The following is a 24,289-nucleotide window of genomic DNA, read 5'->3' as shown; positions in this document are numbered from 1 at the left end:
ATGTATGAATTACCCCGGCCTGGCCTCCCCTCCCCGATTGGGCACCCTTGTCAATTCACAATGAAGGCTTACTACCTTTCATCCTATCTAAAAATTCAATTCTTTTCCTCCCCTCACCTGGTTACGTTACTTTATCCCCTCTAAAAGGTTTATAACATACCTTCATCACTCAGTGCTCGCTCCATCCAATAGATGCCGATTTGAACCATTGTTATTATTAAAACTATCGTCACAAGTCAATCATTCGGTGAGGAGGTAAACATGGATTGATCTTACCGTAGTCAATACATGACGGTACTATAGAAAACTTACACATAAATATAGAGAAACACCTAAAAAGGTAATAAAATGTAAACTTTACCCAAAAAATAAAAATGGAAAGACCCTTACAATCCAATATTACCTAATCTTCTCATGAACGTCTTTAGGCTACGCAGGAAGGGTTACAAAAATGATCGTTCCAATTATGTTTGTGTGTTGGTACAAATATATGTGGTACAGAGTGTCATCATAGGTGTGTCAGTGAGTAATGATATTGGCCGCGTTCCGTGCTGCGCAGGTTTTATCTAATCTTCCGATGAGTTTAGTATTGATCGTATAAATGATAATAAAATAGGCAGGAAGAAGTATTTTTGCAGTGGAGCTTGTTTGATAAATGGGCGTTAAAGCTGTAATAGGACTACAAGCACGCAAGTACGTAACTAACTCATAAAAAGCAAGTAGTTTTGAATTTAAAAACATAATGCTCTGCATGAATTCATTGAAATAACCGTAAAATAATTTTTGAGATATTTTTTCGATAGAATTATTTTTTTTCTATTTCTTCTATTTTTTAATTCTCTTAACGGACATAGCGCGGTCGGTTTCAAAGCAGGCATTTTATATAGTGGGCAGTTCAATTGCTAAAGCCTGAATCACACGATCATTTTTTTTTCCTTTCGAGCAGTGGCGTAGCCAGGGGAGTGGTCCAGGGGGTCCGAAACCCCCTCAAAATATAAAAACGCTCAAAAAAAAAAATCAGGGAATCAGATCATAAATTTTAGCATAAAAATTTTCCCTCATAAAAGAAAACAAAATATTGAAAAAGCATGAATTTTCAAAATATTTCTTTCACAAATTAAGTTTTTTTCGGTTATTAAAAGTGTAAAAATTAGTTAAAAACCATCTACTTAGTATCTTGTTTTTCAAAAATTTTCCCTCCTGGTTTTGGACCCCCCCCAGAACGAAATTCCTGGCTACACCACTGCTTTCGAGGGATAGTTACAGCATTTGCTCCAATGATGACGGAAAAAAATGACTCTCACGCGATCATTCACAGCGATGGCTCGAGGGATTGAAATCCCATCCCTTTTTCCATTCGCGGCACATCCCTATATTTCCTGAAACTATCGCTGGCACCGAACTTTAGCCAATCATAACGTAAGGCCCATGGCAGCGATTGTAACGCCCCGCTTGGTTTTTAATCGAATGACAGCTGTAAATACGGAAAGAGTCGGAACAAGCGATGTGAATAGGGTAGTTTCCTTCATCAAAGAAAATGAAATGCATTGATTGTGATTCCTTACCCACCATTAGTGTATTCATAATATACAAATTATTTGGTTTTAGAAATCCCAGTTTAGACGAATGGCAACGGTCAATTTTAACCGAATTTGAAAGAGGCCAGATTGGCGCCCGTGCGGCTAGCAGCCGGCGTCGTATCAGCGCTCAAGCCTCGCCCCAAGGTCACCTCACACGCCGACAGCTGGAATCAGAAATACGTCACACGGACTTTTCCCATCATTCCTACTTAGCTGTCGCGTTTTCGCGCGCTTGAAAATTTTCACTTTTCGTTTAATCGCGAAAAATAGATATCGTCATTCAAAAATCTAAAAGCGTGAAATGCGCACTCCAGGAGTAATAATCTTTCGATTTAGGCAATAAAAAATAATAGGAAACCACCCTATTGGACGGTGGGAATGAGCGTGTGATTCAGAAAAAGATAGGTTGAGCGATCATTACATTTGTCCCTGAAAAGCTATTACTGGAGCTATCCCTCAGAGGGACGGAAAAAATGATCGTATGATTTAAGCTCGGGCTTTTCGGGGCACAGGGACGAGGAGTCTCCGTTACACTCTCTCTCGCCATTCCTCTAGAGCATGAACATTTTAGCATAAAAATACTGTGTAAAAGTAGGCTCTATCCCCAAAATTTATCTCTTCATTCTTCATTATTCATCCGGCCAAGATGAGACTGCCCGATCCCTGCTTGAGTGTTGTGTGGAGGACATTTCAAGCGTAACACTCCGTCCGTCGGATAGGACGTTAAGCCGTGGTCCCCTTGGCGCCTTTCGTTAAGAGCAGGCTAATGCCGACGCCGGGTTTCTCTCCACCCTTCCTTCCATACCCTACCCTCATGGCGCAAATGACCTCAGCTGTCCGTCGCCTCTTCCAAATACCATACCGGCCAAGATGTGTCACTTTCCTCGAAACAACATTCAGCAGCCTTGAGGATGACCACCCAGTCGGACTTCGAAACGTTGGCAGAAATGGAGTTTCTAACCCACTTGGTATCCCGAGAAAAGTGTACTCATATCCCATCTCCGCTTGTTGGTCGCTCCATATATATATTTTAGGTAGGATAGTAGTAAATGGACGATTTTACTCCTGTGTAGCCGAGTGTTCGCGTTTGATTTCACATTTTGAGCGCCCACTTATAAATAATACTCGCGAAGAAAGAAAAAGTATCCAAATGTTCGCACGTAGGTTTCCGCGGTGATTACTTGAGTTCAGCATTCTTTCGGGCTGCATCCGCGTCCGTTGTCGAAGAACCACAACAGTTTCGCCAGCTCTCCTGCCAGCGTCCTCAGGTGAAGGATGAAGTGAAGCTTTTAGTCCTCTCTTATATAGGCAATTTTTTGGCGCCAATTCGGTGGATTTCTTTCGACCAATCAGGGAACGTCCTCGTATTCACTTCATCCTTCACCTTCACTTCATCCTTCACCTGAGGACGCTGGCAGGAGAGCTGGCGAAACTGTTGTGGTTCTTCGACAACGGACGCGGATGCAGCCCGAAAGAATGCTGAACAAAAGTATCCAAAGTCTACCAATAAGTATTCCATTTGCTAACGTTTTCTTCTTGACATAAAAACACCGAAGTCGGACGCTTCATTGTTTGCCTCTGCTTCTGGTTGCTGCGCAGCCATCTTGAGCTCTCTTGCTTGTCTTTATTCTGTGGCTTCGCCGCCTCATTATCGATTGTAGAATTTTAATGTGGTGGTAAGATCCGTTCACCACTTAAATTTTGTGAAAAATCGAAGATAAAGCCATGAATACTTGAAAATTGTGTGAAAAAGGTGAAGGATATGAAGCAATAAATAATTTTATCCCCGAAAATCAAGGAGCCACCCTAATCGGGAGAACCGGATGCGAATCCCGGTCAATTTAAATGATTTTCTCGCAGCGAATTTCGTCCCATGGTGTTCAATAAGAATTCGCGATGGTAGCAGGTGAAGAGCGCGCTGCCCGACCCCGTTGCACGAGGCATGAGACCCATTCATTCGCAACCTTTCTCTTTTACTCCCAGCTCGTTGCAATCATAGACCACCCTCTCCCACCCCTCCTAGGTCCTCCCCCCGTTTCCTTACGTGCAAGTGCATACAACTCCCGCACTCAGTCTATCATTGAATCGTGGTGTGTGAAGTCGCAGTGCTTTGGAGTTAGTCCGGGAATTGTTTGCGGCGCAGAGCAGACGGAGCTGTGGAATACTGTGGACATCCACCATGGAAAGAGGATGGTCGGTAGAAGAACAGGGTGAGAGTACCGGGGGCAGTTTTTTTCAACCTTCGATTGCTCAGCAAAAATACCATGCGAGCAACAGGCGGGCACTGCGGGGATAGGGCAACTGCACGTCCTCCGCACCACACGCTCAACTCATTTCTGACGGTAAGTTGTTAGTTTAAGGTTAATAGCAATCTCATTAACTACACTGTCTCAATTGACTCTCCCGCCAAGTGCGCTCTGCGGAGCGACAGCCAGAAAATTCGTCGAATGGCTTCAGCATTGACATATCTTGACCTTAATGCTGATAAAAGAGACATTATTTAATGCACTGTGGGTAGAGTGTGAAACCTTACGTCCATTTCCATTCAAAAGAAAAGAAGAGACATCCTGACTTCTGGAAGTGTTCTGATCCATGGCAACGCCCGTCATCTCAGAGCTGATGCAGCCCAACCTTGAACAATTTCAATGTGACATTTTCTATCACCCGCCGTGCAATGCCGACCTAGTGCCGGGGGACTTCCATCTTTTCGCTGAAATGAAGATGGTGCTTGGAGGGAAGCGTTTTCAAACGGACGATGCGCTTCAGGACAAAGGCAACATTCATTGAAAGTCATAGGCGGCAACATTATATGAAGAAGGTATAGTAAAACTTGTCCACAGCCACGAATAATTCCTCGATCACCGAGGCGATTACGTCGCAAGGACACCACAAGTGTATCCAAGATTTACCTATGAAATAATTTTTAACCGATCATTTCGTCTTCCGTTCATGGCCCATCGGAGCTTGAAAAAAAGCCGCCCTCGCATTTTAACAATGCTCCATTCGATATATTGACCACTAACACTGGAATTAGTTTGGGATACATACCAATGGATACAATACATTCAAGTTATATGTGATGCACACTCGTTTTCGCTCATTGGGGGGCTCCAAACCCAGACCTCCCTTCTAATCTAAGCCGTCATCAAAGTAAATTTCTGGCCACGTGCTGAACGATCAGCATCAGAAAATAATGCCACCATACATCATCTTTCCAGAGTGATAGTTGCATAATTTTCTGAAGCCATAGTTGGAGGTTTGGTGATGGAAATTGCGGAAACTGTCCCATGAATTATGAATGAATCAAACGATGAACGCTTGCCGCACTAACACTTTTGAGGATGGGACTACGCTTCATCAACCTTGTGCTATTTATTGTCCTTCAAATTCATTTTAGCTCTGTTTTTAATTAATATAAATCCACATTGTCTTGTAAAAATACTTTTGATGCTTAGAACTTGACTGTGGAACCATCAAGTAGAAATGTCGTAGTCGTCTGTTACAACTGTAATCAAACCATCAATTTTTTTTACTTTAATGTATCAGCTATTTTTGAGAATGTGTCCAATCTATATTTATATGTAAATTTTGATTTACGTTTTCATTTTTTATTTAATAACTACTCAAAATTTCATGTGGTACCGCAATGTATTAGTTGCTTTTAGGGGTATGTACCCAAAGCATTGAATAAATATTTTCTCTCAAAGGTATCCCGAAGCGCAAGAAAAGTGATATTTTAGGCCTCGTCACTCAAGGAGTGCTCCCTCATAAAATTCGAAGTGGAATTTTCCGTTAGTTGCTTCTGTAGCCTCGATATCTCTTTCGATTTCGGGGTTCTTCCGCAGTCTTCGACCTTCCTCGAATTCAGTGGGCCGCGACCTTGTCGCCTCTTTTGGCCTCCCGAGGTCGCAGGTTCACGGTGCCTGTGACGGAGTTGACGATTTTTAGATATAATTCAAGAAATCCACCTCTTGATGTTGCATGTACATAAATTAGAGCTGAGATATGTGGCTCATATATTTGGCGACCGTAAATGGTGCCATCGTCTCTTATATACTCATATATATCGCGACCGGAAAAGTGATCGCTCGAGTGATCACTTTTCTGAATCACATGGTCCCTCCAGCCGTCGCTTTTCGCATCATTTCCGACATCACAGCTCGTTGTCGTAGGACCCGCATCACGAAAATATATAGTGTATTTATGTTTACTTATGTCGTTCCCACGATTGTCAAACGCGCTACTATCGCTCCATACGGGCATACGTTCCGATTGGCTGATATGGTGTTTCAGAGACAGTTTCAGCGACAGAAAAAGCGACCGGACGAGTGATGAAAAAAGCGAAGGGAATCCTCATCATTGGAGTGATCGCGAAAAACAATTGTCGGTGACGATCATTCGCGAGTGATCGCTGGAGTGATCACTCGGAAATGACGAAAAAATGATCGTGCGATTCAGGCTTTATGCAACTAAGTCGTGGACTGAGATTGTAAGGGGTTTGCATTAAAAGCTGTAATTAAATGATCTGATTAACGTGCAGATCTTCTCACTTAACCACCTCCGTATTTATCGTATTTACCTTAGCGTGAGATAACTTAGCTCATCAAATTGCGCAAGTATATTATATATATTTCGCAGATATATTTTTTTATTGGGCTGAAATTAGAGGAAAGCGAAAGTTCTTGAAGTTTGCCGAAGAATTTTCGCCAATAAATTGTAATTCAGTTCACTAATAGAAAATTACTCATGAATTTCCGGTGATATTAGCGAGTTATTTCGGGCTTGATCTGGTGGAATTATAACAAAATAGTAAATTGAATGTTACAGAAAATATTCAACAAATATTTAAATTATCAATTAGAAAAAAAATTCTGTCTGGATTGCCATGATTGCATTGCAAATATAGCGAGCTGTTAGATGTTTAGCATGGCGGAATCTTTGCATATTAGCAAATTGAATGCTACAGTCAATAATACTTAATTAATAATAGTTTTCAATTTGAGAAAAAGTTCTGGCTGGATTACAATAAAAGCATTACAAATATGGCGAGTTGTCTCAGGTTTAATATGGAGGAGTTATAACACATAAGTGAAATAAAAGTTACAGGCGATTGAATTTACTTCCTGTAAAATCTGAACCTAAAGTTTTGAAACGTGCAGTCTATGAATTCTGATATGTTAACATTTAATTTTCTACTCTCTTTCATTCACTAATAAAAATAACTCGGAGGTCGGTTTCGATAAGTAGGGGCAGAGTTCACCTCAGAATAAGCCATGGGCATGTGCATTTCACGAAAAAGCGGGTCAGTTTCTTTCTTTGGGCCTCCTCGCTCTTTGTGGATTTGTTTTGGGGATTCTGTAGGCTTCGCTGAAAACCCGCACACACCGTACTAAGCAGAATAACTGCAGATGTTATGAAAATCAGGCTGTGAGCCGCTACATACTCGGAGGCTGCGCGCTTGGCTTAGATTGCTTGAGAAATTGAGAATAGGCATCTTTCAGAGCGAGGCGGAGAACATTAAATTAGATCCCCACTACATTTGCACGTCCGACAGAAGCGATAAATCAAGAGATATATTTTGCCGAACGGATAGATATGGGAATTCGTTTTCCCCCCGGAACATAAAGTACTTTAATAAATGCTAGTCGTAATTTTGTTTGAGCATTTGCTTTTTATATGTAAACGGCGGGTGTCCCAACATCCCCGGCCACACGCCTTTTTAGGCGGCTTGCGGGGTAGTATGTAGATGTAGATGAAAATCGGAGCGAATTAAATATCAATATAATCATTGCCTTGGTGGCTGCACAATGCTAGTTGCCCCCGACTCTCTGCAAGGCTAAAAAAATATATAACCGAGTTGCCCCAATATGAGTGAACTGACAGGGGCCATAGAAGGTCGATTAAAATTTTTTCGATGTCTCCGATCGAACGAGTTCTCGACCTGTCGGTGACCAAGGACTTCGGGACCAGATCGGGAAGCAGGCGCGTGGGTGAAGGCACAGAGGCTTGAAGTACGACCCCCCCCACCCGCCGAAGGTGCCAGACGTTGTAATGAATGATAGCCGAACACTCAGGGATATCGACTCCTAAAAACGCCGGATTGCGGAATTAGCTTTGTATGAGGTCACTTTGTGACTCTCACGGTTCTCTCCATGTACCATAGCTTGGCCGGCATCAGTATTTTTTGGTTGAAACTCTTTTTTTTTTACTGTGACTTTCCTTCAGACCCCGCTTCATACGTTTCGTGCTCAAGATCTACAATCTACAATCTAACGATTTGATCGTTGGATCATTCTTCCTCATAGAATGATCCTCCAAGGTCGTTAGAATATTAATTGCGTAAGCTTGGTTTCGCTGTTAGTAGGGCCCGCCCGCCTTTGTGACGGTGCGGGATTCCTCGTCCCCTCCCTTCCTGTCCTATCCTTCCCCTGGAGGTGTCGTCGGGCTCTCATCGCGGCGATGCCTCCATTCCTTTTTCCTTCCTCTGTCCTCCCCCTCCCGAGAGGCACGGGCGTATAAGGGCCTTATTCTTAGTGGACCCTACATATCCGTCCCTACATAACAAAAGGCCCCTACATGCGTTTCTCAGTCGACCCTACATAAGTGGTGGGGGGTAATTCCGTCGTCAAGTTCTCTGAGATGACGTAGATGATGGCGCAGTGCTAATTTTACACTCTGGTGGTGTAATGGAACTAACTATGAAACTAAGAAAAGACGACCGAAAATTTATGACCGAGCATATTGTTTTTGTAGGGTGTAGGACTGGTTCAGCTACCCTACATCAAGTAGGGCCCGTTTAGTTCCAAAAACGGCCATATGTAGGGCTTGATGTGGCGTATGTAGGGCGAGATCGGTTTATGTAGGGGCTGATGACGTATCCAGGGTCGGTTGGCCCTACAGGGTCGACTATGAATACGGCCCATAGTCTCGGACTTGGTTCCCGGTCCTCGAGAGCGTATCCTTTGCGGGGCCCGCCCTGGGACCCCCGAACCCACTGTAACATCTACATCGAATGACTGAGGGCGTAGGCGTCCTAAATTGGATCCTTTTTTTTGTAATATTCGTCGATATCAGCTGCATTTTTCGCATTGCATTTTAGTCCTCGGGAATTTGAGTTCGGTGTCTCTGCGACTATCTCATCCCACTTCTCCGTACCATAACATTCGCTCTGATATCCTCTCAGCCTTCAGGGCGGTGATTCTCGTTCTCCTTTCGCCTGGGTCTTCGCTTCGCCACGGCAACTCGAAGCGAAGCGCAAATTTTTCTCCGCGAATATTTTCGTTCTTTTCGCCCCGCCTATCGCTTCAGTTCGGGTAACTTCGTTCTCTTGGTGAAATACAGTGACGTAAGCAATGACGAATTACGCATAAGTCAATGGGCACTAGATAATTTCTGCGATCAACACACTACCTCCGAAGTCCGAAACAATTGAAGAGCGAGAAGCTCGTTGGTAAGTTCAAATCATATTTCTAAAGTATATTATGCCATATTTTGTGTATTGCGCGAGACTATCAAATTGCTACATTAAGTATTGTTGTACAATATTGCTAATTCATTTATCGTTTTCCGTAGTTGAACATAAAACCATTCTCTTAGTTTTTCATATTTTCGTAGATGTAAACGAAGAGTCCAAAAGTCGCTCCGGTGAAACTTCTGGGTTAATAATTTCAATTTAAACCTAACCCAGGTGGCACCAAATAAGAGATTAATCTGTTTCTAATGGTTTTATTACGGATGAAAATGATAAGCAGCTTATCGTACGCTAAGGAACTTATGTAAGGCAAGAATAAGATTTAAGGGAAGAAAAGGCAAGGAATGCAGTAAAATATTCTCATATTAACATAATTTATTGATTCTTGGATGAACACCAAAGGCGGCATAACAGCGTACTACACATCCTATGCTGCCTAGAGCTCCGCCGGGCGTAAATGTGAAGCCTAATAGTGAAATTCAGAGAGTCTTTATAAGAGCTGAACAACTGATCAGAGATTTTCCTGCACATAGAAAATATTTCGACAACTTCAAGTGACTTGCCTCTGAAGATGAAGAGCCTTTGCGAACCTTTTTCTTGTGGTGGAGAGGAAAAAAATTGACTATGTCAGGAATCGACCTTATAATATTTAGATTGGTAGTCAGTCATGCAATTAGCTACACCACGACTTCAATTACTTTGTGACATGTTTTTATATGGCAAAACTTCGGTCAGTCTCTTTCTTGTTGTTTACGATGAAACGTTCACGAGCATAAGAACCGAAAAAACAAGTTTTCTCAAGCAATCCAACACGTTTATATGTTCAGAATAACAGCACTCTCACGATAACTCAATACGCTTATCAAAGAAAAGCTTCGCGGTTCATTCATATGCAAACCCACTTTTAATCCTATATATTTAATTACGTAGAACGACAAGACGAGTAAAACAACGTACAGTTGGTGTACCAAGCATCTTAATAAAAATTAAACTCATTGGGATCAAAAATACAACATAATAATGGTGTAAAGCGGTAGTAAAACCACGAATCTGTCTCTCGCCAATTCTTTCGCTAAGCCGCTAGAGCGATTTCATTGTCGTCGCTAGCGAAATTCGCACTTGGCGAACGTTTACGTTCGCTATATGCTCGCCATTCAGAACGATAATAACTTTTTCGTCGCCAGAGACACGAAGCGAAGCATTTCTGGCGAAATAGTTAACGAAAGAAAATGAGAATACGAGTGCATACACCGTTCGCCAATATTTTCGACAAATCGCGTTGGCTAAAGCCAGAAAGAACCAGAATCAGGCCCCTATTTCCCATTAGAATCGGCTTTCGTTCATTCCCCTTCACTTTTCTTCTTACATGCGTACGTGTCTGGCCTTTACCCCGTGCAGCAGAATGACGACCTACCTTGTGCAAGGAGCGCGACCTTCGAATGCTCCTCCAACCGGTCCAGTTTCGACGGAGGAAGACCGGAATTTGCTTTCCTCCACAAACTCACTGACGATTTGAAGCAGTGTCTCACGGTCACCTGAATGCCATTTTGTACCTTCGCCCAATTTCACTGCATTGAAACACAATAGGCTATTGTGTAATATGGACTGTTTTAGTGCTACTAGAAATGATTGGATTCAATGAATTCTGGATTCGATTTGATTAGAGAAAATACTAAAAAAAGAGGAAATTTTTTAATTCCTCTAATAATCAACTGAAATTTCGTACAATCCTACTAAGTTTAACAGTACAACTTTCAGACAGCATGTATGAAAAACATAACTTTCACGTCGACTGGATATAGATCGACACACATAGGCTGCTTTTGGGAATAGATACTGCGGAACTTAAATTTGAGACAAACATTTCCCAAAGTTTTACTCCTTACTTTACGATAATTGAGCGCTTCTAAATATGTCTTATTTTTACTTCAGTTTTTATGAATCAATATGATGAATTGGGATGCTTCGATGCCAAAAGATTCGAAATAAAGGTATCTGGAGTTATCGATATATAATCTCGCTTCAGTCTCTAGATTGGAGCACTGTAGGAGACCGGATGCTGGCTCTTCATATTGAAGGAACCTACCTAAGCATCCCACGCTCTCTCCGTTCTTTTCCTCTGCTTGCACCTTACCTGCACATCCCTCTGGTTTCCGGTCGCTCCTTTCCCACCAATAGGTACTGCAACATCAGCGACCTACGAGCCTCACATGCCACGGCGATGGCAACGAATCGGAGAGGTGAATACCGATCACGTGGGGACGCCTAAGGTGGACTTGGGAGTCTAAGCAGCTTGGCAGCAGAGAGTCAAGTGCGAGATGTAGAGAGAGCAACATCAAGTTGGGGATCAATAAAAGAATGGTCTTTATCTCACAAAATCTTTCAATTCTGTTCCCTGTACTTCCTCTGACGGACCAGTAGCGGTCGTAAATCTTACATTGGTGTCAGAAGTGTCGGATTTTAGTCAGAGGAGGATACATATCAGAAGATAAGACCATGTCTTCTCGAATCAGTTTAGGTGGACGAGAGGTGGAGCTCCAGCAGGCCATGAACGAACTGTGCGAACGACTCCGCGTGGTCGAAACGGAAAATAAGAGGCTGAAGAATAACAGCGCGGCAACCGCGACAGAAACTCGACCACAGCTCGCATATTTCACGGCGGTTGGCGAGTTTTCGGGAAAAGTCGAGGAGGATGTCGACGCCTTCTTTTCAAAGTTGGAGGGAATCGCAGATCTCGGTGGATGGTCCGATGCCGATAGATTGCGAGTCGCTAAGCTGCGTATGCTCGGAGACGCTAATATTTTCATTCGTAGTAAAGACGAATGCCGCGAGGCAGACTCGTACGAAGTTTTTAAGGCTCTCGTTACGGCGCGGTACCGCTCCAAAAAGAGCGCGCGGTTTTTCCGGGAGGTGTTGTCGAACCTCCGCATGTCACCGGGCGAAGGCATTGAGGCATTCGCTGACCGAGTGCGGGCGATAAATGCGCGAACCTACTCCACTGAGGGCCCAGCAGAACGAGTGGCGGAGCGACGTGTCGAGGCGGATCAGCGGGCGCTCGACACGTTCCTACGTGGGCTAACTGGGGAGGTTGGCCATCAGTGTCGACTGACTGCCCCTGAGACCTTCGATGCTGCCATCGCTAACGCCATCCGGATCCAGGAGACTGAGAGGAGGCCGGCGGAGGGACCAAGGGATGGACCACCCGCCCGCCGAGTATTCCATACCCCTAGCCAGCGCGTCTGTTTCAACTGCGGGCAGCCCGGTCACCTTTCCAAGCAGTGCAGCCGAGGAAGGCGCTGTTTTATCTGCGGAGGGGGAGATCATCTGGCCCGTGATTGTAGGAGCCGCAGCGGGGTCCAACAGGCGGGAGATTTAAACGGCGCTGGGGCCGGAAGAGCCGCCGAATCCGGCCCCTGGTAAGTGTAATCCTACCTCGTGTGGGCAGTAGGGGGGATTCATGCGATTTGGTGGCAGTAGTTAATATTTTAGGAAGAAAATGTAAAATGCTTATAGACACGGGGGCTCAGATTTCCCTAATCAGGCGCGCTGTATGTGGAACAGACAAAATCAGAGCACCTGCGGTCAGAATTTTGGGTATTGCTGGGGGAAAAATGTGGAATTACGGGGAGAAAGAAGTGACCTTTTTTGTGGGGGCAGTGAAGTATGATGTAAATATGCAAGTGGTTGACCGAGTTGCAGAATTTGACGGGATTTTAGGCTTGGATTTTCTTAAGAAATATGGGGCATCGATTGATGTGAGTGGGAGTAAACTTTTTGTTGGCAAAAATAGTTGGCCATTAACAGGGGAACTAGTAGAGAAGAAACAGGACCTGAAGGACGAGATTAGCCCTAATAAGAAGGACAGTAGTTCTAAAAGACACGAAAAAACTATTAAAAATGTAGAGTTGAGGTTAGCAAATCCTATATCTGTGCCGCCGCGTAGCGAAAAAATAATTAGAACAACAATTGTAAGTGAAACCTCCTTTCAGGGTCGCGAAGTTATTGTGGAACCCATAATTCCGGATGTTGAGGGGTGTGCCGTGGCTCGTAGTTTGAGCGGCGTAGGCGAAGATAACTCTGTTATCTTTCAAGTGGCGAATTTTGGGACAGAGGAATTAAATTTCCCAAAGGGGACGTTATTGGCTACGGTAGACGAGCTAGTTACAGGGTTGGCGGGCGAAAGTGATGTGGTAAGAGTTGGCCAATTAGGGACGATAGAAAATGTCACCGATAAATTAAATTTTGCTGACAAGCTAAGTCACCTATCGCCTGATGAGGTGAATGTGTTGAGGCCTGTTCTGGAGGAGTTTTGTGACCTTTTTAGTCATAAGGAAAATCTACCTGCGACAGATATCGCGTACCACCACATACCTACTAATGAGGCGAAGCCCATATATCGTCGCCCATACCGCACTCCGTACCATCAGAAGCCATTGGTAGAGAAATTTGTGCAAGAGCAACTTGAGGCTGGGATAATTACACCTAGTGAGAGCCCATGGGCATCACCAGTCGTTATTGTGCCCAAGAAATCCACAGATGGGAAGCCAAATTTTAGATTTTGTGTAGATTTTCGGCAATTGAACTCCATCACAACACCCGATGTCTATCCGATTCCAAATATCGTCGATACTCTTGATTATTTGGGGGGGTGTAAATATTTCACGACCTTAGACATGACCAGCGGGTATCATCAAATACCCATGCACCCTGAATCGCAGCCTAAAACCGGTTTCGTTGTTGAGAGTGGGCACTACGAATACACTAGAATGCCATTTGGTTTGCGAAATGCCCCTGCTACCTTTCAGCGAATGATGGACGGAGTGCTCCGCGGATTAAAACCCTTACAGTGTTTAGTATATTTAGATGATGTTATTGTATTCAGTAGCGGAATTAAAGAACACTCCGAGAGATTGAGACGAGTTTTCGAAAAATTGAGGGAATCAAAACTTTCATTAAAATTTGAAAAATGCCACTTTGCCTTAGAACAGGTAAATTATCTCGGCCATATTATTTCGAAAAAGGGTGTGCGGCCCGACCCGGGAAAGATTGATGCGGTGAAAAACTTCCCAACCCCAACGAATGTGAAAGAGTTGCAATCTTTTCTCGGTCTAGCCAACTATTACCGACGCTTTGTCGATCGATACGCCGAGCTGGCCAGGCCCCTTACAAGGCTTTTGAAGAAGGGGACAGCGTTTATCTGGGGACCGGATTGTCAACACGCAATGGGTGTTTTGAAGGATGCACTGACTTGTAGCCCTGTGCTTGTATACCCTGATTTTAACAAACCCTTTATTCTCTCCACGGATGCAAGTAATTTTGCGCTTGGGGCCGTCTTATCACAAGAGGTCGCGGGAGAGGAGCATCCAATAGCCTATGCATCTCGGCAACTAAATACCGCGGAAATCAATTATTCCACGACTGAAAAAGAATTGCTGGCGATCATTTGGAGTGTTCAGCATTGGAGGCCTTATTTATTTGGGAAAAATTTTAAAATTGTGACAGATCACGCAGCATTGAAATGGCTTTTCAGTATGAAGGACCCCTCTAGTAGGTTGATGCGATGGACGTTAAAGCTCGGCGAATATAACTATTCCGTTGTTCACAAACCGGGGAAGAAACATTTGAACGCGGATTGTTTGAGTCGTAAAGTGAGGCTCGTCGACACCATATTTGATGATGACGTAGCAAAAATGCAAGCAAGGGATATGCAGTGTAAACAGTGGCGTTCATCACAAGGTTTCGAAGAAAAGGGAGGGTTTTTATACAAAGATACGCGTAATGGATTGAAACTAGTGGTTCCGGAGATAATGAGATTAGATGTTTTCAGACAGTATCATGAGCACCCTTTGTTTGGCCACGCAGGTGCGCAGTCAACATTCAATAGAATAGAATCTCTCTATTGGTGGCCTAAAATGCGAGCGCATGTTGAAAGGTTGGTGAAAGAGTGTGTGTCATGCAATCGCCGTAGCCCGTATGGTAGAACGAGAGCGCCTTTGCAGAAGCTACCTGAAGCCGAAGCCCCTTTTGATTTCGTAGCGGTCGATGTGGTAGGACCCCTACCCGTGACGGAGAGTGGAAACAGATACATTCTCTCCATATTAGATCATTTTTCGCGGTATTTGGTCATGGTCCCCTTGGCGGATCAGTCGGCAGTGACTGTAGCTGAGGCTTTCGTGAATAGGTGGGTTTTGAAATTTGGTGTGCCAAGTAAGCTTTTGAGCGATCAGGGATCTAATTTTATGTCTGAACTGTTTACAAATATGTGTAAATTACTGAAGATTACGAAGTTACGCACAACACCCTTCCATCCGGAATGCAATGGGAGAATTGAGAGGGTTCATCGAACAATTGCGGTTATGATTAGCCATTACGTAAACTCTAAAAACAATAGCTGGGATGTATTACTCCAATATGCAACTACAGCATATAATAGTAGCACGCATAGTAGTACAACATGTTCGCCACATGAAGTTGTATTCGGGTTTCCAATGAAAACCCCTTTCGAGTGTTTGGACAGAGAGAGTAAAAAGATTGTCGGCGATTATGTTACGGGTCTTCGGAAAATCCTGATGGATCTGAGGTCGAAGTGCCGCAATAGTTGTAGGAGTGCGCAGAGAACACGAGAGATTCAGTACAATAAAAAATGCAGGGATGTGAAGTACATGTGTGGGCAGTATGTGTATTTGAGTGATGCCCAAATTAAGTCAGGCCGAGTTAAGAAGTTTCATTGCCCATGGAGGGGGCCATACGAAGTGATTGAGGTTCTCTCGGACACAAATGTGCGGCTGAAGCTTCCCTTTCGAAATGTTGTTGTACACAAAAATAGGCTTAAACCATATCATGGTACTTCCCCTCCCACTTCAACTAGCAGATTCCAGGAGCGACGTCGAGGGCGCCCACGGAAAACCCAGACGACGGAGGACGAAGGAGCCAGCTGTGCGCCCTGTCCAAGTGTGGAAGACCCCCCCTGTTTTCCCCTTCCCAGTGTTGTTTATCCCTCCACCTCATCAGTGCCCCCAGCGAGTCCCCTGACCAGCGAGAGTGATAATCTGGAAGAGTACGCACATCCCAGAGAAGACCGCGAAGAGGATACCAACGTCCTTGCTTCCCCATTCCGTGCGCAAGCACATTCCGCGGAAGGCCGCGGAGACTGCGGGAGCACCGACGCAGACGACAATTCCCTTATCTCACCAACCCTCCCCGCGCGCTCTCCCTACCCTTTGAGGTCGCGAGCGGCTGGCCAAGCCGGACCACGCTCAGAGAACGAGGACGTTAGTGTAAATGTGCCAGCAGAAAGTGTGGTGAACGAGGAGAGAGCCGAAGGTGCATATAACCTACGACCACGTAATAATAAGAAATAAATTGTGTCTTGTGAGATTGAACATTGTTTAATGAAATTTTGTTGATGCTGGGTTTATTAGTATTTAATCTTTGTATTGTTGATCAAGGGTCGGAATGATTATGTTTTACGGGATTGTATGATTTTTACAGACGTTTTATTGAGTGTTGGGTTTATTGTGGTATTTCATCTTGAATGTCTTCTTAAAAAAAAAATTGTCCACTGTGTGTCCAATTTTGTTTTGCGGGAAGGCGATGTAGGAGACCGGATGCTGGCTCTTCATATTGAAGGAACCTACCTAAGCATCCCACGCTCTCTCCGTTCTTTTCCTCTGCTTGCACCTTACCTGCACATCCCTCTGGTTTCCGGTCGCTCCTTTCCCACCAATAGGTACTGCAACATCAGCGACCTACGAGCCTCACATGCCACGGCGATGGCAACGAATCGGAGAGGTGAATACCGATCACGTGGGGACGCCTAAGGTGGACTTGGGAGTCTAAGCAGCTTGGCAGCAGAGAGTCAAGTGCGAGATGTAGAGAGAGCAACATCAAGTTGGGGATCAATAAAAGAATGGTCTTTATCTCACAAAATCTTTCAATTCTGTTCCCTGTACTTCCTCTGACGGACCAGTAGCGGTCGTAAATCTTACAGCACCTTTATTCCGGCGCGATTGGCGTAAATTTTAATTTTTTTGCCATCAGCAGCTGAGATTAGATAATGTGACCAGTACTTTGCCCTGAGAACGCATCTGCTGTTTATATGAATTAAAAAATACGGCCCTGACCTATTCCAATGAACATTTTTATTTAGGCAATCGCTATCAATCTCGTCAGTTTCTACCCCAGGCCATGCATTTACATTAGGAAATAATACCAGCTTTTTCGAATCAAAGGTCGTTTCGCTGCACTCAATCGTACATAACAAAGATATGATTGATTCCATAACTGTAATGAATGCGAAATTAACAAAGTTTGACCGTGAGCTAAGGGTATTTATTTAAGTGAATGCCGGCGGTTGCCCCTCGACTCGGTATGGCAAAGGATGGCGCGAAGGTCGGTGAGTTGGGTCGACCGCTGTCACGTTGCTGGGGTCCATTTGAAAGCTTGGCTAGTGTGAATACGTGGTTGTGAATACCTCACCTTCCGTGGCCAATATTGTTGGCTGGTGGTGGTCAATTTGTCAGTGTTCTTGTATGAGCGCGATTATTTATGACTTTTGCGCATGGGACCAATATCGAAATGACGAAAACTGCTATCACTGAATTGGGCTAATTGGCTGATAACGTCATAAAGAAAGTAGCCAATAAATATTTATTAGCGCTTAACTTAGCCAAAAAAATACACTTCATATAAGATTTATGAAACTACATAAAAAAAGAAATATGTCGTTTCAGACTATGTGTACCCCGAAATTATGCTTTTCCTATCATATATCACTTCAATTCGCACAATATAATGTTATACTCAATCAAACAACGAATACCATTTGGAATTCATAATCCATATTTACATTTCATTTACTGTGGAACGTCGGGAATCAAGAGAATGTTATCTTAAATCACTGCAACGAGCGCTTCTTTCGTGATCGGTTGTTTTTTTTTATTTGCGTGGAATAATTAATCTAACCAATACCAATTCTGTACCAATAGAATGATAACGACGAAAATCTTTCTCCCAATTTTTTTGCAATCCATAGCTAATTTTAGTATTATGCAGGTGAAATATATACGTCCAATTGGGGTAATTTTGGCCCAGAGACGTAATCAGATTCACAATTTTGTATTTTGCCATTTACATTAAGTTATCGAATTAGTTCTTACATCAAAAGACAGGCAGCAGAACTAGCTTCACTCCTGAATCAGTTTGGGTTTTATTTCGAAGGAATAGAAGGAGTTTTGAGCATTAACTGTTCAATATTGATATTGTATTTGGTAATAACATTGATAAATTGCAATTTTATATGATTTTTCCGAGCAGAAATGTTGTATTTTTAAAATTTACCCGAATAAAATAAATATAGGGTTACACTTAAAGACATACGAGTATATATTTTGCTCGGGTATCTTTTCCCAACTCATGATTTAGAACTAGATTTGTGAGTTTTTTTTAGATTGAGCCAAAGTTACCCCAGTGCAAGATAACTTCGACCCAAATAAAAAAAAAAAGAATCCGGGTTGTTAAAATAGTAAAAGGTTAAGAAATAGCCTTAAAATGACTGTACATGATCTGTCAATAATTTTACCACTTTATATAAATTGTTTATTTAATTTTAAAATAAGATAAGTTTGTTTGTTTCCAAAAAACATTAAAAATTGGACCAAAGATACCTCAGTTTACGGTAGCTTATTTAATGAAATTTATGGTTTTGCAATGCGTGGGCATTGATTATTACCCATGCAGCTAAGCTCCATGCCTGAGATGAAAGAGGCCGGAGAATCACGCTCTATGACGATGAATGCTACTGAGTTACTTACGGCGAACATGAAAGTGTCCACTTCCTCTCGAATATCTTGGTCGGACAGATTTTCACCATTCTCGCTCATCTCTAGGAGAAGGTCCAGTAGCGCCTTCCGACGAGCGGCAACCTTGGGAACTATACGGCAGACCAAATCAGGAAGATATTTGTTTGTAAGGAATACTCAATGAGGCAAGGTTTCATGAAATTGGAGTGAAGAGCAATTTGCGTAGTAGGATTTCACACGCTAATTTGACCTGGTTAATAACCACGAAAGATGTCTGAAATGGACGATTCATTATCGAAAAATGAGCACAAATATCAGAGGGTCTTCAAACTAATCATTGATTAAGCCACTTTTGCATTAACCTTAGCAATTATTAAATTAGAATGAATAGTTTAACAGTTATTGTACTAATACTTATATAATTCAGCTAGAATATTAAGAAGGAAAATTGAAGAATATTCCGTCCAGAGCATTTTTTGAAATCATTATTGAACATTAGCGCCTTATGTTAATAACATTATAAAATAGTGATTTAAAAAAATACGATTAGAGTTGTCTCTAAGGAAAATAAATTTTAAAACGCGGAGACGGAACATTGTCTATGCATAAATGTTTTTGGAGTCAAATAATATTTCCCGAAGATGAAACTTCTAAGTAAACAGATTTAGTAAGGATAATTTTTCACATTTGAAAGTCTTTGTAATGGTTTAACCACATCGGAAGAAAACCCGAGAAAATATGGATATCAAACCATCACCGCGGAAACATTCATTCTAACACAAATAAGACTTTTTAATGTAATCTGAGGCGAAACGTTATTCTATTATTTTTCATGCGTTCTAGGAATTAATGTGTGTGGTAGAAAAGTAAGGTGTCTTATAGGATCCAAGAGTCTTCTCGAACTGCCTTCAACAGCTTTTCGAATATATGATATTTTTCGACTCTTACCGCTTTCGTCTCCTGCTTCTTGGTCCGCAGTCATCTTCTGCATTGCCCTCTCCTCCTTCCTCTCCTTGATGACCTGCGTTCAAGGAGAGTAAATGAAAAAATATAAGAAAGTCAAATATTAATTTCACCTCATTTCATTACGAGTAACGGCTCCTTAGGCACCCTGCGCGCACACCGATTTTGGACGAGCTGTAAAAAAATTTGCCGATATTTTATCGGTGGAGCGCTGCTTGCACATAAGCCGGGAACCGGTCAAACGATCAATTGCTTGGTTTTCGAGACCCATTTCCTCAAAAATCATCTTTCATTGTGCAGCAACAATGCATCTCTAGTACTATTTCTGTCTTTAAATATCTCCAAAGTTTTATCCCAAAACACTGATCTTGCTTCGTCTAGCGAAATAAGATAATCATCGTCAATCACTATATCGTCATCCATTGCAAACGTATACAGCGATGCATACGTTGATACGTAAACACCCATTGATAGTGCAAGCTCCCATTTTGTCACGTACGCCGCTTAATACCCGGAATTATTGTCCTCATAAATAATAATGAGAACTGCATCATTATAAATAAGTTTCATAACATCTTTACGATACACAAATCGCAAAAATTTTCATTAATTTAGTGATACTTAAGACTGCAGCAATTTTTGGCCAGCTTTTTTCCATTTTAGCCCACTTTGCGGCACCGGCCCATCGCCGATCGTCCACAGCGGCAATGACCGGCTGCTAACAGACTTTTTATCGGTGCCGGTGCGGGGTCGGGATGTGTGCAAGCTCCCATGCCCTCCAAAGGTTCACTATTCGAACGTGGACGGCCGGTTTTTCACCGGCCGTCCAAAATCGGTGTGAATGCAAGGAGCCTTAACCGTGTGAGAAGCGATATGGTCAGGTAACAATTAGGGCTATTTCGAAAGTGCCATTAATTAACTTGATATTGGGTTGATTTCTTGACGTTGCACAACGATCTCATTTCACATTTTACGATCTACCTCCAAGAGTCGGAGACATGCAGCGACTGTCGCAGAATTAAAAAAAATGAGAATCTAACATGGTACCCATAGAACAGAATTCATTAACGCGACAACGACTGCTAGATGTCTCGTCCGTCGTATATAGTTTGTAAATTGTCAAATGCAATCGTTTTTAAGTCATAAAGTTGATTGAGCATCAAATTAACTCGATTTTTTATTTATTATATTCAGCTTCACCTTCTCGAAAAACATCACAGTTAAGACTTTTACATCCAGGGATATTAACAATCAATAAAAATTGACTAACAACAACCATGAACAGGATAGGGACAACCTAACCTTCTGATAAGGGCAATTCTACCGAAGAAGGTAAATTATCCTGGCACATTTTTCTAATAAGCCCTTTCCAAAATTGAGCTTACCTTTTCAATTCCGAGTGAGGCATATCCCCTTTAATTATAAATATAAATACTATTCTCTTTCTCCCCCTTTACCGCTTACTCAACATATTTCACTCCAATATTACGTACAACATTCCATCCCCGCAAGATGTCTATGGGGGTATTTCATTGAGTCGTTATTCCAATTGGAATGGTTTCTGGTGGACCTTACCTTGTCAGCAAAGCTCCTGGTGATTCTTAGGCACTTGTCATGATCTCTGCCGAGCGCTGACAGGCTGAAAAGGAAGTCAGGCCGCAACCAAGGCGTCAGGAACCGTTGGTGCAACACGGACGTGAGCCTGTAATGGAGGAAGGGCAATAAAATTTTTGAGAATGGATATTTCATCAAATTATTTTCGTTGAATTATGTAATTGGTGTATCTCTCACTTGTGTCCAGATTATGCACGTTACAAATTTTTCCTAGCCAAGTAGTTTGGTGGCCATATTGATTTTATATCTTTCTTTTTGCTCAGCGTGCGTGTGGAAAAAATTACGGAACAAAACATTGTAGCTAAGGCAACCTGGTTTCATCATGTGGCACAATCATGTATTCACGTATACTATTTTTCTTTCTTTCTGATTCATATAAGTTCGTCCGATGAATAACTTTAATGGAGTTTTCTTTAGACTCAAGTTGATGTTGGATTTTGTAGTTCTACTTTACTCTCTAGATAGTAATGTTATACATGCTGCCTTGTGTCATAGTAAGCCTAGAAGTATACACTATCTTGTCCACTAAAGTCATTAAAAATCAGCAGACTTTCGCAGTACAAATTCTTTGTGCACATTAAAATATATATCATTCATAGGAAACAGAAATTATGGCAATCAAATCTTTTTTATTCTTTAAGACTTATCTTGCAAACTTAATCGGGGTTAAAAATAAGGGGAATTATAACCATCATATTATGTGAGTACAAAATTATCTTCCTATAAATGGTCCAAAACGGAATTAGCTTTCGTCATTTCCTCAATTATACCATACTCGGTTCAATTTTGTGCAAGTGAGATATTTGACCTTATACTAAGTCCTCAAATTCGATAGTCCTCAAACTCACCCGGATAAATTCATCTTTTACTTACTGGTGCTAATTTGTCACATTATTAAAAATGTTTTATTTGAATCTATCGCTGACGAAACTTTGTATGCCGTGTAAACAGTTGAGATCATATTGTCTGACGAAAGAAATATTTTCGTCCTCTCTAGATATGAATTTAATGGTAGCGCGGAAGAATAATTCTCGAAAGTTTATTTAAAATCTTGGAGGTAAAGATCATTGGGGGAGTCAAGGATTCGTAATTAAATCAATAACAATTATGGGTCGGTAAACTTGCTCTTTTTACGAAAAAAAATCTTTGCCTTCCGAATAGCTCTGAAGTACGAGGTGATATTAAATTAAAAACTGGCAAGGACGACGTCCACCTCAGAAAAATTAATTTGCAGGTATTTCAAATAGTATCATGTTCCTTAACTTAATTTACTGATATAACATAAAAAATGCCATTAATTATCATGTTCACAACTTTTAACGATAAAGATTTCTGCAAAGTCACCTTATGTAATCGTTTTTTCATATAATTTCTCCTTACAAGCCTAAAAGAAGAATTTTAATGCATTTTTACTCATTTACATTGTGCTTTGTATGCCTAAATGACGGATAAATTGCCTAACATACAGGGTGTGTCAGGAGGAATATACAATGCCTCAGGAGGTGGTAGGGGAGACAATTTTAAGCATTTTGGTCCATAAACGTATGGTCACCACTCCTTGGTTACTGAGCTATGGCAATTCAAACATTTTTTTGATGCGCTTCGACACTTGTTTATGGTCAAAAAATGCCAAAAATTGTCTCCCCTACTACCTCCTGAAGTATTTCAGATTCTCCTAAAACTCCCGGTTATTTTGATGCTCTCTTTGCTTCATTTTTACCTTTATGTATACAATAACTTAAATGCGTGAAAATTCTAAAAATGTGAATTGGAGAGAGAATCGGATTCACTTTCACCGCAATTTTATGGTGGCAACATTAAAATAGGAACCACTGTAAAAAATGATCAGAAAAGTTTTATTTGCGTAAATAACGAAATATTTACCATTTTATATAATTTAGCACAGTAATGGAGAATAACGAGTTCAGTTAGTGGTGAATTACGGTGGTTTTGTGTCCGTAGAACATTTTTCTGCGAAAATTCGTCGAAAAAGTTGAGAGATGATGGTTGCAAACGCACCTGTTTTTCACCGAGAGGAACCGTTAAATATAGGAATGCATTTATGAGATGGATTGTAATTACTATTCCATACTCATAGTATTCAGACCATGAGGTGCTGCAAGTACGATGAATTGTTCAAAGTAAACGTGCCGGACCACCAGCACATACAGGGAAGATGACTAAATTCTCAAGGGGCTATGGGGCAGTGACGCATAAACCCTGGGTCGGAACTAGGAGTTTCGTCAGGGGGGGCAAAGTTCATTATGATGCCCCACTTCCATGATCTCCCATCCTCCCCTTCCTCCACCACTAAAATATAACACCTCCGTAAGCTATTTTTTGAGATTGGTACAATAGTTGAAATGTTACACCATATTTTTGCTATTAAGAAGCTTTATTTATGAAAAAAACTTGCTAATAAAGCTTATATTTTTACAGTGCAATGCACTTATGGCGAAAAAAAAATTAAAATTCTCTTTTCAAATTATGCCGCCCCCTAAAATCTGCTACCTAGGGCAAGTGCCCCCCTACCCAGCCTTAGCTCCGGGCCTGTTGAAATCAGCTGGGAAAATACAATTTTTGTAGACAAGTGCATTAATTTTGTTTTCAGCATTTTCAGCTAGCTTCATAGTATTTCAATGAACCCCAGCGAGAGAGTATGGTACGAAATGAATGCTGCCATGTACTCCTTTGTGTTGTGCCTTCGGTGATGTCCAGCTATGTTCTCTAGAATAATACGACTAATTTTCTGCTTAGAAAACTATGCTCATAATTTTACAAGCCCGAGCTTCCTACTCATCCTTGGGGAACATCATGCCAAGTTGGGAAAATAAAATCACTGCCGATAAGTTCATAAAAAG

General features: G+C 42.0%; 1 protein-coding gene across 1 annotated transcript in view; it reads right to left on the bottom strand.

Moving 5' to 3' along the window:
• LOC124168080 (cytochrome P450 4C1-like) overlaps positions 1–24,289 on the bottom strand; it is a 105,550-nt gene that overhangs the window by 9,054 nt on the left and 72,207 nt on the right. The window contains exons 5-7 of the mRNA XM_046546190.1: positions 21,390–21,516; positions 19,800–19,872; positions 18,864–18,982 (exon numbers count right to left, since the gene is read on the bottom strand). Coding sequence (XP_046402146.1) covers positions 18,864–18,982; positions 19,800–19,872; positions 21,390–21,516 — 319 coding nt within the window. The remainder of the gene's footprint in view (positions 1–18,863; positions 18,983–19,799; positions 19,873–21,389; positions 21,517–24,289) is intronic.

This window comes from Ischnura elegans, chromosome 11 (assembly GCF_921293095.1).
Source record: "Ischnura elegans chromosome 11, ioIscEleg1.1, whole genome shotgun sequence".
In the NCBI taxonomy this organism is placed as follows: domain Eukaryota; kingdom Metazoa; phylum Arthropoda; class Insecta; order Odonata; family Coenagrionidae; genus Ischnura; species Ischnura elegans.
Note: the sequence above shows the minus strand (reverse complement) of the source record. Positions and strands in the feature narration are given on the sequence as shown.